General features: G+C 63.0%; 3 protein-coding genes across 3 annotated transcripts in view; 1 reads left to right on the top strand and 2 right to left on the bottom strand.

Annotated features, from left to right (window-relative positions):
• Positions 1 to 4,249, bottom strand: part of CHLRE_04g217935v5 (uncharacterized protein) — a 20,452-nt gene extending 16,203 nt beyond the window's left edge. The window contains exons 1-10 of the mRNA XM_043061768.1: positions 3,730 to 4,249; positions 3,125 to 3,390; positions 2,732 to 2,839; positions 2,462 to 2,528; positions 2,087 to 2,184; positions 1,706 to 1,753; positions 1,249 to 1,502; positions 943 to 1,024; positions 481 to 609; positions 1 to 42 (exon numbers count right to left, since the gene is read on the bottom strand). The exon at positions 1 to 42 is cut by the window's left edge and continues 143 nt beyond it. Of these exons, the coding sequence (XP_042925024.1) occupies positions 1 to 42; positions 481 to 609; positions 943 to 1,024; positions 1,249 to 1,502; positions 1,706 to 1,753; positions 2,087 to 2,184; positions 2,462 to 2,528; positions 2,732 to 2,839; positions 3,125 to 3,301 (1,005 nt within the window). The 5' untranslated portion in view covers positions 3,302 to 3,390; positions 3,730 to 4,249. The remainder of the gene's footprint in view (positions 43 to 480; positions 610 to 942; positions 1,025 to 1,248; positions 1,503 to 1,705; positions 1,754 to 2,086; positions 2,185 to 2,461; positions 2,529 to 2,731; positions 2,840 to 3,124; positions 3,391 to 3,729) is intronic.
• A 100-nt stretch (positions 4,250 to 4,349) lies between these two features.
• Positions 4,350 to 8,117, top strand: CHLRE_04g217934v5 (uncharacterized protein). The gene is made up of 11 exons (XM_001701197.2): positions 4,350 to 4,602; positions 4,824 to 4,874; positions 5,087 to 5,135; positions 5,285 to 5,330; positions 5,498 to 5,542; positions 6,001 to 6,078; positions 6,418 to 6,492; positions 6,665 to 6,744; positions 6,889 to 6,912; positions 7,338 to 7,405; positions 7,559 to 8,117. Exons 1-11 carry the CDS (start codon positions 4,497 to 4,499, stop codon positions 7,600 to 7,602), a joined length of 666 nt encoding a protein of 221 aa, XP_001701249.2. The 5' UTR covers positions 4,350 to 4,496; the 3' UTR covers positions 7,603 to 8,117.
• A 90-nt stretch (positions 8,118 to 8,207) lies between these two features.
• CHLRE_04g217933v5 (uncharacterized protein) lies at positions 8,208 to 12,969 on the bottom strand. The gene is made up of 9 exons (XM_043061767.1): positions 12,532 to 12,969; positions 12,128 to 12,242; positions 11,816 to 11,877; positions 11,597 to 11,678; positions 11,202 to 11,419; positions 10,566 to 10,643; positions 10,192 to 10,229; positions 9,687 to 9,771; positions 8,208 to 9,374 (listed from the first exon to the last, which is right to left on the bottom strand). The coding sequence occupies exons 1-9, from the start codon at positions 12,844 to 12,846 to the stop codon at positions 9,294 to 9,296; spliced, it is 1,074 nt and encodes a 357-aa protein (XP_042925023.1). The 5' UTR covers positions 12,847 to 12,969; the 3' UTR covers positions 8,208 to 9,293.
• Positions 12,970 to 12,986: the final 17 nt, after the last annotated feature.

Here is a 12,986-nt window from a genome sequence, read left to right as displayed (position 1 = left end):
CGCGGCAAAGAGGTTGAGCAGGCCCAACTTGCGCTTGGAGGACTGCGGCAGGGCGTGGCGGGGCGTGGCGGGGCGGGGCAGGGCGGGGCAGGGCGGGGCAGGGCGGGGCAGGGTAGGGCAGGGCGGGGCAGGGCAGGGCGGGGCAGGGCGGCGGGGCGGGGTGGGCCTTACTCCATCGTGCCACAACACACAAAACAGACAACACAGCGATTAGCGGCGATGTGGCAGCGGAGTGGCGGGTATGGGCCGTTTTGCAGTTTCCACAGCTGCATTGTTGTGGCGCATACCGTATTTCTATTTTACATCTGACGACACTGAATCCTTCCCATCGTGCCCCTGACCCAGAGTTCTACGGTGCCGGCATGTCCGTCCCGGCAGCCCCCCCCCCGTCTACGCCCCCTCTAGGTCTTGGTGTAGTTCGAATTGGACTACCCCCAACCCCCCAAACCCCCCACCCCACCCATTCGCCCGCCCGCCTACCTGCTCGACGCTGGGCGCGCCCTTCTCCTCCAGTTGCTTCACGTCCGCCGCACTCAGCCCGCCGGGAGGGGGCAGCGTAGCAGCCGCGGCGGCGGCAGCCGCGGCGGCGGCGGCAGCACCGGCGCCCACCTGTGAAGATGTGCCACACACGTACGCCGCGTTCTCGGCACGCGAGCCCAACCAACAACTCATCACTCAGCACCTCAGCACCTCAGCACCTCAGCATGTCAGCCCGGACAGGTACCTCTCGCTAACCCGGAGGGCGGCCACTGGAGCCCAGCCCACATGCCCACCGCACCCCGTTCCGCGCCCTGTGCACATACGCCCGTGCCAATGCCCTACTTGTGCCCCTGCCCCTGCCTTCCCATACCCTCACCCTCAACTGCCCCTGCCTCCTCATACCCTCACCCTCACCCGCCATCCCACACCCGCACCCACACCCAGACAACCAGACACCCTCACCTGCCCGGCCGCCAGGGGTGTGGAGGGCGCACGTGTCGTACGGGGCGTGTACAGCACCAGCTTGAGGCCGTACGACAGGAAGCTGCACGTGGCAGCGAGCAGCAGGGTCCATGAAAATACGACAAACGGTTGGATGAAGGCTTCGCGGCGTGGGTACATCGTGGCTGCTGCCCAGCCCGACACCACCAACAGTATCATCACAACATTACTACGCAACGACAACACCAACACGCCACCACCACACCAACACCACCACCACATCACCACACCAACAACCCGCAGCACCTCACACACGCCGTGGCTCACATGTCCCGGTCAGCCGTGTCCGCGAGGAAGGGGAAGCGGGCATGCAGCGCCGCCTCCGCAGGCGACAGCGCGGCGCCGCCAGCCTCCGCCGCACCCGCAGCAGCACCCGCGGCAGCAGCACCCGCTGTAGCGGCGGCGGCGGCGGCGGCAACGGCGGGGTTGGTGGTGGAGGCTGGCAAGCCCGGGATGGCGCCTGTGACAGACGGCTGAGGCATGTGCTCCAGCGCCCCCGCGGCGATACGCAGAAGGATCGCCTGTCGTGCGGGGGCACAACACACACGTCCAAGCAGCATGGTAAACTACCTGAATCTTCGGCTCTATTCAGTTCGGCAACATGCATGCAGCGCAAAGCACGTTCCAGGGGTTGGTGTTAGAATTCATAAGGCAGGGAAACACGCAAGACAGCGCGTATGCAATGCGTTGTGTGCTGGGCTCAACAGGGGTCGCACGGCCGCACCTGGTGCGCCGCGGGCCGCTTGGACAGCCCCGCCAGCAGCGAAGGAAGCTGCGGAGGCCACCAGGGGAAGACAGGGGAGACAGGGGGAGGTAAACCGCCAGGGGGAGACAAAGCAGTGAGTAGAGTAAGCAACAAATCTATTGACAAGGACGACACGACTCAGGCTGCCCTGACGGAGGCATGCCCTGCCGCCACGCCACCCAGTAGCAACAGACAAGCCACCCGGCTGTTTTGCGCCCCAGGGCCCCGACCCGCCGACACCAACGCCGCCATCCCCACCCGCCACCCCCCGTTTGGGCTGGTATCTACAACCCCCATCCCCACCCCCACCCAAGTCGTGCTGCGTGTGCGTGTGTGTGTTTCGGTCGCTCCCTCACCCACCGCGGCCACGCGCTGCAGCCCGGGCGCCCGCTCCGCCGCCATCTCGCCGTACACCAGCGCGAAGTTGCGGACCATTGCGCCCGCCTGGGCCGGCGTGCCTGACGGGGCGGGCGGCGTGAGCGGCGGTTCGCGGTGGGGGGTTACATTCATGATGAATTGAGAAGTGAAGGCGTAGCGGCGGTGGCTGGACACTGATGTGGCTAGGAACCGCCAGCTGGTCAAACGGACCATCCCGCTACCATCCCGCTACATGTTGCGCAAACGCAGACTGGAGAGGTGGTGGGGCCTCGCGGCCCCGTGCCTGATACATGCCCAAAGATCCTTCGCCATCCCCACGCCGGCCCCACCACATCCGACCCGGCCCGCGCCACCCACCCGGCGCCGGGTCTGACGTGTACATGGTCACCAGCTCCGCGAGCGGCAGCTGCATGGCGGGCAGGGCCTGTGCAGGCGGCACGGCGTGGAGGAGACGAACGGAACTTTGATTCGAGTCCGCGGCGAGGGCGGGAGACAATGTGCAGCAAGTGCAGCAAGGGCAGCAAGCAAGGATGCAGCGCTGCAGCTTCCCGTGAGTGACGGCACGATGCCTTGGCCCACGGGGCTTCCATCTGGCCCCGCCGACCGTTCCTCTTTCCCTCCACTTGCCTTGAGTCGCTTGTTGACGTGACTCAGGATCTCCAGCACCTTCTTGCGCGTGGCGTCGTGCGGGCTCTTGAGCTGGCCAATCACTGCCGGGATGAGCTTCTGCAGCACCTGTGGCCCGCGGCAACGGGCGCACGTGGCGGATGGCTAGGGGCGTCTGGCGAGCTGCGGCGGAAGCCAGCATGTGCCACCCTCGTCCTCAGCCCACCAGCTGTTCATGCATGGGGCCGTGCCCAAACCCCGTGCCCAAACCCCAACGCTCTAGCCTTCGCAGCAAAATCTGCCAATTGATATGCTCGCACGCCGCCAGTTGGCCCCCTCCCCTCGTATGCAACCCGCTGAATGTCAGGTCGAACGCCGGCTTGCCAGGACTGCCCTCGCAACCTCCTTTCGCACCTTCTCCAGTTTGTCATCGTCCGTGAGTGCCAGACGAGTCAGCACACGATCCAGACCCGCCACCTCCTCTGCGGCAGTAGCAGCAGCGGCCGGAGCCGGGGCTGTAGCATCGGCTGCAGCAGCTGCTGCTACTGCTGCTGGCCCACCGGGCCCCGGCGGGGGCGCCTGGGATGCCATGGTGGTGGGCGCTGCTCGCCGCTTTTGCCTGAATCCTAGCTAGCCGCGTGTAATTTGATTGCTGCTGGCAGCGGTCGGCAGTGCTTTTCCTGCGTGCATCACGCGGACAACGAGGGCACGCTCGATAGCTGCGGGATGCTGATGAGTAAGCGGAGGCAACCATGCAAGGCGGAAATGCACGCGTGCCCCGGATGAGCTTGGCTGCACTCAGCCCACGCACCCCATGCCCTTTCCTGTGCCCCGACTCCATCAGTCAACCCCCTCCATCGACCACTACGTATTTACGACCGTGAACGTCCCGGGCAAAAGGACACCCAGTCGACGTGCCCCAGCACCCGCCCGGCCGCAGCACGGCGCCGGTTTGAGCCCAGCGCCGCGCAGAGCCGACCCAGAGGGACCTGAGTAAACACATTTGCCATCTAGCTCACCAGCCGTGTGCAGCTGCGCCAAGCCAAGCTAGGCCTGCGGTTAACGAAGAAAGATCTTCGGGTACTCGATGCTGAGAAGGCTTTGCAAAGCCTAAATGTAGCGTATGCAGCGTATGTTTACTGTTGATGCAATTGTATGTGAGCTCGGCGCATTAAGCGGACCGTCGGAAGGTTGAGACTAACGAAGTGCGCTTACGAGAGACGCAAAGCTTTATCTCGCTAACTCCACACGCGTGTATGATCTGGTAAGCTTGCAATCATTACTTGTATAGGATGCGAACGAACGCGGGCACAATGTCAGCATTCAAGTTTCATTTGTCGTCGGAAAGTCACGCAGTCACTTGCTTATGTCATAAGCTTAAAGTAACATAATTGCATGTCACTTGGGGCGCATTAATGGCGCCACTCGTTGGCAAAGCTGATCGCGACCCACGGTTCAAACAGAAACACACAAAAAGCTACTTCTTGATTTGAGGTGCTCAAAATCTTAAAGCAAATGCAAACATTGGTGCCCGAGCCATTAACAGTAAGTTCGCGTGTGCAAAAGTTTGCATGATCGCATGGCCGCCAGCTCCTGCAAACAGCGGTATCTACTCCGTGCATTGCTGTAAATGCACGAATCCCTTCAAACGCAAGGCACCTGAAATACTAGTTGCTCGACACGCGTTGCACAACCTTTCGCGGTTGTTGGACTGTCGCTTTCGTTTTCTTAGGGAAACATCACGCATAGAAGCCCTCGGGCATTAGAAAGAATGGCAATCGAGAAGATGCACATCAGCTATAACGAAATTCACCAGGCCATTGCAGACTGCGTGGAAGGGAAGGACGTCTACGAGAGCTTCAAGCCAACTCTTATCATCGCAATCGGCTCAGGTGAGGCATGCGTACAGGAAGACCCAGGCGCCGGCGTTGACGCAGGAACGTGCTCCGGCACGCGCCACGCTTCGGAAGATACGGTTGCAACATAGCTGACAGCTCCTCCTCCTCTCGGGATTTGTCGCATTCGCTGCCGCGTTGCAATCTCCTTGGACTGTACACTTCACCGCACCTGAGCGGCTGCGCCGTGTTGCGCCGTGCCCGCCGGTCTCGTGCAGGTGGCTTCATCCCGGCACGCATGCTGCGGACGTTCCTGAAAGCCAAGTGCGGTGAGAATGCTACCAAAGGCTTCTTGACAACAATTCAAACGTGTGACAGGGGGGGGTTCTCGCCTGAGTAGGCTGGAACGCCAAGTTGGCGGTGTAGGCTGTTGAGTTTGCGAATGCGGCTTGAGGGTGGCAGCGCGAACATATCCATGGCCGGCATGGACTCGTTGCATACACTGTGTACCCTGCTGGACCCCTTGCTGCAAACATTCCAGGCAAGTCCCTGCCTATCCAAACGATCGGACTGGTGCTGTATGACGACAAGTGAGATATGTTTGCTACAGCACGGGCACAGTGCCTGACTGCGGGGGTCGTGAATTGCAAGCAACAATGAAAGCAGAGCGGCATCGGGCCCGACCATTTGCTTGCCTCGCTCTGCCTTGTTTGACGGGACCTCACCTCCACACGTGCAGCCTGGATAAGTACGACCCGGACACAGCTGTGGTGCGCAAGACGCAGGTGGGCCCTAGGCCTAGGTCTTGGGCGTGAGGTTTCGGTGATGGGTCGAGAGGCCGACTGGCTGGGGCAGGGCACCCAAGCACAGGCACAGGCGCGTTTCTCCGTGTCCCAAACATTTTAGAGTTGCTGAACTTCCTGGCCCCTTGCTTGTGACCCCTTGCCTGCAGTGGCTCAACTACAGCCACGGCGAGGGCACTGGCATCTCGTTGCAGGTGCATGCGTGCGTGCGTGCGTGCGTGCGTGCGTGCGTGCAAGCCAGTGGGGTGTGTGTGCGTGTGGATTGGTGTGCGGGGGTGTTGTAGATACCAGCCCAAACTAAACCAAACCCAATGCAATAAAGCGAGGAGGAGAGCGTGGTCACTTGACAACGGAGTGGCACGCGACAATGGGTGTGCTTCCCTCCTTGCTCGTCCCTTGGACCAGCCTCCCTGCCATGGCCGCAACATTGCGCAAGAGCTTTGGCACTGCAGTCCTGCTGATGTTGTCGGCGGCCTCATATCGTGGGCTCCTTTTGCAATAGGGCGCGCCGGGGCCATGTTTGGGGCACTCAACGCGCGCGCGCGCAACTTGCCCTGCACCCAGCACCCGCCCAACTCACACCCAATCACCCAACTCAGGTTACTGCATTTCAGGGCACTGCCTGACCTCGCCAAACCCACATAACCCACAGGGCCACAACATCCTGATCGTGGACGAGGTGGACGACACGCGCAAGACCCTGTCGTACGCCGTGGCGGAGCTGACCAAGGTAGGCGCGGCACGTGTGTGTGTGTGTGTGTGTGTGTGTGTGTGTGTGTGTGTGTGTGTGTGTTAAGGGGCAGAATGTCATGCGCGTCCCCGCCCATACGTGGAATGCGCCAGACGGGGCGGGATTGTATGATGTGGGAGTGGGCGATGGGGTGGTGTACGGAGTAAGCGGCTGTGGTGTTGCTCTCGAAGGGGCACCCGCGTGCGGTCTTGGCGGCAGGCCATGGAGCAGCTGCCTCGGCCTTTCCTTAGAGGGGCTCTCTACACTGCACCATGGCTGGCAGCTGCTTTACACAGCAACAAGCGTATTATACATCGCACAACTTGTCCTTGTTGCCAGGACGCGGAGAAGCAGCGGCACGAGTACGAGGCGAGGCGCAAGGAGGGCGAGCCGGAGTGGCAGCAGCCCAAGCTGGTGGGTTGGCGGTTGGCGGTCGTCGGTCGTCGGGCATTCTGGAAAGCTGACGAGAGGCGTAGCTCCGGCACATCTCCGGTAGCCCTTGGGGGGCGCAGCTCCCGTGAGAGGGGGCCTCGCTGACGTGAATCAACACCCGACCACGCCCCGTTATTCCCTGGTGCCGCTTCAGGGCGTGTTTGTGGTGCACAACAAGATTAAGGACAAGAAGGGATCCCTGCCAGCGGACGTCCTGGAGAGCCGCTATTTCAAGTGAGGCGGGGGCGGCCATGGATTGTGTGGGGCAGGCATGCAGCCTCCCCCTTGGTGCATTGGTGTGCCGCTGAGTTTCCGTGGACCGCCCTTTTCATGTCGCTTCCTGCACGGCTGCTGTGCGCCCCTCACTGCTGCGCGCAGGTGCATGGATGTACCAGACAACTGGTGAGGCCGGGTATGGGGGGCTTGGGCGCCTGCTAGCTTGCTGATGGAGTGTGGTATGGCGTGCCGACTTGGGCAAGGCGCGGCGGGTTGTGCCGGGTTGGGCACAAGGCGTCGGGGGCGAGGGGCAGGAGCGGAGGGGGCACAAGGAGCGGAGGGGGCACAGGGGACACAGGAGGGGACACAGGAGCGGCGGGGGCACAAGGCGTCGGGGGCTTGGGGCAGGAGCGGAAGGCATGGCGTGCCTGGTTTGGAGCGAGTAGGGGCCATGCGGTTGTTTAGCATGGTGGGGCGCTGAGCACCCGATAGCCGCGCTGTTCACAATGTTCAGTAAGGCCCTTGCACTTGGTCGCCAACCGCCATCAACAACATTCCACACATTCCTAGCTCGCGCCCCATGACTCGATTGCTTTCCCGCCGCTACCCAGGATCGTGTACCCATGGGATGCCCTGGACATTGAGACGCACCAGCAACGGGCAGACGAGCGTCGCGCGGGTACGTAAGGGCAGAAGCCCGTTGCGCGGGGACGTGAGCAACTATGATCGGTCAAGGCAATGCGTGCCGCTCTGGGAAGCAACTGTGCATGGGTGTGAAACCGCTAGATTCCTTGCTGGATGGAGTGACCTGCGCCGTGGGTGTGGCCTGCAGGCGAGCGGGCAGCGAAGAAGGCCAAGGTGGACGGTGACCAATGATCTACACGTGGCAGCCGGTGGTCGGGAAAACTGCATCTGGGCCAACTAGATACGGGTGATAGTGAGGGGCGCTTGCCGCGAGGTGACGCGAGCAATGTACGGAGTGCCCGAAAGGATTTGCGGGAAAGGCACGTCCGAGAGGCAATGGCCGGGGGCTGGGCTGGGAGAAGCGCGAGGCGGCGAAGGAGGCGACATTGACGAAGGCAGCGAACGCGGCGGCGGCGGCGGGGGAGGAGGTGGTGTGAGGGATCGGCGTGGGGTGCGGACTTGCGTGGGTTGCAGAGTTTTGCCTAGGCAGGAGCAGTCAGGACGTCGGACTCGGGCTCAGGTGCGTGACGTACTGTGGGTGCCTCATTAACTCTTAAGCATCTTCTATAACACGTTGTACCACCAAAATAAGTGCGGAGGCCTTGGCGAGAGGCCCTGGCAGCTCTGCCAGAAAAGACGTTACACCAGAGGCTAACCAGTCGCCCATACGCAAATCGCTATTGCACTACCTGTAAGCAGGCTGGCAGCCTGCCCGACTCCCGGCGTGTGCGGCCTTCCGCCCGCCTTCCAAAACGCAACAGCCCCCGCCTCTCCTCGCCAGCCGCTCACAGCCGAAACTCTGCTTCTTTCTTAATCAGCCACAAACATCAGCCACAAACAATGCCTCGGAAACAACACCTCGGAAACTTCCTCCCATCTAGTGCGCGGCCACAGCTCCCCTACCGAACGTCGCAGCACCTATCCTCGCCATCAGCAACGCTTCCTCACCTCCGGTTGTGTTGTTGGCGTGTTGCACCGCATTCGGCCTGCCCGCCACAATTGTCGTACACATTCGGGCCCCTCTTCTGCTTTGCTTCGCCTTGTTCTTGCCCCTGCTTGTCACACTGTCGCCCGGCCATTGTTTTGCTGCACGCCGTTGCATTACGCTAGTGCTCGTCTACACAGCTCATCCGTGGACGCCGGTCGACTGCCTGCAGGTGCGCATCGGCTATGCTATCCGCGCGGTGTGGCGTCGCATTGAGTCTGTGTGGTGCTATCGCCTTGGCCGGGCGCCCGGAGCGTGAGGAATGCGCGTCAGCAAAACATCGACACAACCTGCCAGCTACCGTCGGTACAGTAACAGCGCGCGAACGACGCACCAATGCCTTGTCCCTTCTTGCTACGCATTTATGTGGGCACGGGTGGGAGCCACACACATCGGGACTACGCTTTCCTGCCCCTTGCCATGTTCCATCACGAGTAAGCAGGCTGGCAGGGCATGCCCTTGAGGCAGCAGGCATCATTACTCATGATCAAGATCTAGCGCAAACCCAGCCAAGTCGATGATGATCTATCACCGGCAATCAGCACACTTGATACGGACATCCTTGTGAAGATGCCGCACCAACTGTTACTGTTGTATGTAGATGCCGGGAGCATCCCACCGTCTTAAGCAGCCTTACTACAGCGCCTCCGCACCTGCTTCTAAAAAGCATCCGGCGCATATCATGGCGTTGTGGCAAGCGCTGTGCAGCGGAGCACGCCGTCTTTCAAACGCGGCGTGCCTGCGCCCCACCAAACCGCACCGCATGCCGCCCCCGCCCACCTCAACCCGAACGTTGCTGGAACGTTCGCAACAGGAATGCCACTTGCCTCAGCACACCACAGCCCTGCCACGGCAAATCACACCACACATACGTTCCACAAACATCATTGTCGTCGCCTCACAGCGTGTAGGTGACGGTCCAGCGGCGCAGCTGCAGCTTGGCGCCCAGCTTGCCGTCGCTGACGTGGAGGTACGGCAGCTGGCGGGGGTGGGGCGGCATGCGGGGCGGCGGGCGGGGGTCGATGAGGGCGGGGTATGCGGTGAACAGGGGGTGGGTGAACACGGGGAGATTGCGCGCGCACCCGCCATTTTGAGCTGCCTCCCTCGGGCTCGGGACACCACTGGCCCCGCCTTTTCACAGCCCACGCTCACCCGCCCCGTCCCAATGCCCCACCCGCCCACCCCACCCCACATCGCATATGCGGCTGCAGCTTCTCCTCGCAGCGCGACTGTTTCCTTACGGGATCGGTTCAGAGTTAAGCCACCCCACCTCCCCACACCCCTCCCCCACCTTGGCCAGCTTGCCGCTGTCGTCGTGCAGCAGGTCCAGCCCCGCCGTCAGCCGCAGGTCCTGGCCGCCGCCCGTCACACCGTAGCTGCACAGGAAAAGAGTGCAGGGGGAGGGGGGTTATAGATACCAGCCCAAGCTAAACCAAACCCAATGAAACAAGGAGGTTCATACGTAATTAGCTAAGAAGTGAAGGCGTAGCCAGGGGGGGATGGTGCAAATATGTTTAGGAAAGCGGAAAAGCGGCAAGTTGGGGGAGCGGGGCTTGTGTGTGGAGGAGTGGGAGATAGAAGGAGTATGAGGTGCTTTTTTGGGCGCAACAAAGACAGGTGGGTCAGAGGGCAGCAGCGCCCAGCAGTGCACCCCGCATGGCGGGCGTGCAAAACCCCATGCATGTCCACCTGGCGTGTGCACCCCGGCTGGCGTGTGCGCCCCTGCTGGCGCCACTGCTGGCGTGTGCACCCTTGCTGGCGCCCCTGCCGCCCCGACCGGGCCCTGGCCGCCTCACCGGATGGCTTTGAGCCGGATGGAGCCGCCCAGAGTCACCTGCAGGGCAGCAGCACAGAGCCGTTCACACACAGTCTGGGCGTGTCGCGGCGTGTCGTGTGCCGTGTTGCAGGCGACGGGCAGAGACCGCGTCTGGGCATTGGAAACATGGGGCACGTGCCGTTCCGGCGCCTGTGCCGACCGCACCCAACCTCTCCTGCGCTCTCTCTCCCCCTCATCACTTCGCACTAAATCGCATACCGTATGTGCGTTTAGCTTGCCCAATACGCCCCAGGCTTTCACCCTCGCGGCCTCGCCCCCCCAGAGCACACTTGGGGTTTCACTGTGGGTTTGACTCTTAGAACCTCTATATCCCGCACCCTCCCAGCTGCTCACCTCTGAGGCCTTGGCGTCGAACTCGGCCAGCGCCTTGGCCGCCACCCACACGTCCGCGGTGGAGCTGTTGCGCAGCACCTGACAGCAGGTGAGAGACGGGGCGCAGGCGGGGCGCAGGCGGGAGGCAGGCGGGATGCAGGTGGGGCGCAGGCGGGATGCGGTGTTGGTGGGAGGTAGGAGGCAGGCGGGAGGCACGCGGGATGCGGTGTTGATGGGAGGTGGGATGCGGTGTTGGCGGGAGGTGGTGATTAGGAGTCGGGTCATGGACTCAAGGTCCTGAGACAAGGCATGCATAATGTACACTTCACAGCATAAGGCTGGCTGAGGCGAGTGAACGATGGCGCGGAGCCCATCCCAGTCGACATCGCCAGACCCAACCCCACCGGTTTTCAATTCTTGGTCTTAGCCGGGCTTGGCTACTCCATCTGTACCCCGTTCCCGCTCTTGCTTGAACGGGCGGCTATTCCCTCCCCACATACCCCACGAGCCTACCAGCACCCCTCCTCACCGCCTCCCCTCCTGGCCCCCTCCCCCCGCCTCCCCATCCTTGCAGCGCGACTATTTCCTTACGGGATTGGTTCAAAGTCAACCCCCTCCTCCCCTCCCCTCCCGCCCCTCCTCCGCCGAGCAGCCCACCTGCGGGTTCTTCTTGATGGCCAGCTGGTACCGCACCCGCTGCCCCACCAGCGAGGCCAGGCCCGCACGACCAGGAGCAGGCCCGCTGCTGCTGTTGCTGGCGGCGGCGGCGGGGGCGCTGCCGGCCGCGGCGGCGGCCACCGGCGGCGAGCGGGCTGTATCGTAGGACAGCCCCGGCGCGATGCACCAGTCCTGGAAGAGCAGGCAGCGCAGGCCGCCTGCAATTGAGGGGATGGTTCCAGGAGCAGGGAGTTGAGTTGTAAGGCAAACTTTTGGGTATCGCTGGTGCCGCTTGCCGTTGCCGACGACCCGCCGTCCGGGCAGCTTTGATTTAGCCATGTGACGGCCGCCGATCCGTAGGTGAAACATCTTTACACTTTCTTGTCAGGACCCACCCGGCAGGAATGCCTCCGGGTCCAGGTTGGGCTCATCCACCCAGCCGCCCGCACCGCGCTGCGTCTGGGCCACCAGCAGCCGCTGTGGCGGGGCCAAGCAGGCGGGGGGGGGGGGCGGGGAAGCGACAGGGAGTGAGCCGGAAGGGCGAGATGGGCGCAGCGCAAGTTGGCATGCAGCGTCCGCCGCCGCAGCAGCCACACAGCGCTACTGGCGCTCACCTGCAGCAGCGGCACGTGTGTGTAGAAGTTGCGGCGCACGTGGCCCCACACCCTGTGCTGGCCTGCAGCGGTGTGGGGGGGGAGGGGAGGAGAGTGGAGCGGCGGCGGTATGAAGGACCAATGACACGTGAGGCTCTGGGCGATGGCACGTTACATCCATGTTATCGTGCCTTAACCTCCTACTTCCATGGAGCCTTGACAAGTACAAGCCCCTCCTCCCCTCTTTACTCCCATCCCTGATCCTAACCCTCTTCCCATCCCTCCTCGCATCCCTCCTCCCATCCCTCCGTTCCTCCCATCACTCCTCCTCACCCGCCGCCGTGTCGATGAGCCCCTTGGCCTTCACCTCCACTTTGCGCCCCGTCTCCATGTACTGCCGCGCGCTCACACACAGCCGCCGCCCCGCGCAGTCCCACACCAGCGCCGCCTGGCGGGAGCAGTGGGGCGAGCAGCAGGCGGGCGGGCGGGGGGCGGGTGGGGGAGGAGGGGAGGAGGCAAGGGCGCGACCTCCAAAGGGTGCAGGGCCACATGGGACAGAGATGCAAAGGCCTCAGGCAGGGCCACATGGCGCAGGGCCGCATGGGACAGAGATGCATGGGGCGGAATAGAGGCGCGTGCGGAGGGAAGGAGGCGGTGCACTGGGTGGTGCCGCCGCGCTGCTGCTCCCTCCACCCCTTCCCGCACATATACATGTCGTGGCAAGCACCTGTGCGCACCTTGAGATTGCCAAACACGTCGGGGTCTGATTCATCGTCATCGCTCCCCTCCTCCGACAGCTCGCCTGAATCCGCGCGGCCCCGGCGCCGGATCCCGCCTGCAGCAGCCGAGGTCGACACCCCCGCGTCCGCAAGCGACGCCAGCAGCACCGCGCGGCGCGCGGGGGCAATGGTAGGTACAACCAGCTGGCGCTCCGCGGCCGCAGCTGCGGGGAAGGTGGCGGGTTTCCCCTGCTCAGGGGTTGAGGCAGCAGCAGCATCGGCAGCAGCGGTGCCAGTCTCGGCGCCGCCGGGACCGCCACGGCGCGGAGGCATGTTTGACGTCGTCGTTTCGGCACCGGCACAAGTTTCTAGTATCGGACTGTTGATGTTGTTATTGCCTTTAACTGGTTGGGCTACAGAATACTTGAACGGATGGAACTCCAGCAAGTTTGGAATTTTTCCACCACAAGGGG

The sequence above is a fragment of the Chlamydomonas reinhardtii genome, chromosome 4 (genome assembly GCF_000002595.2).
Source record: "Chlamydomonas reinhardtii strain CC-503 cw92 mt+ chromosome 4, whole genome shotgun sequence".
NCBI lineage: Eukaryota > Viridiplantae > Chlorophyta > Chlorophyceae > Chlamydomonadales > Chlamydomonadaceae > Chlamydomonas > Chlamydomonas reinhardtii.
This window is presented reverse-complemented; position numbering and strand designations above follow the sequence as displayed.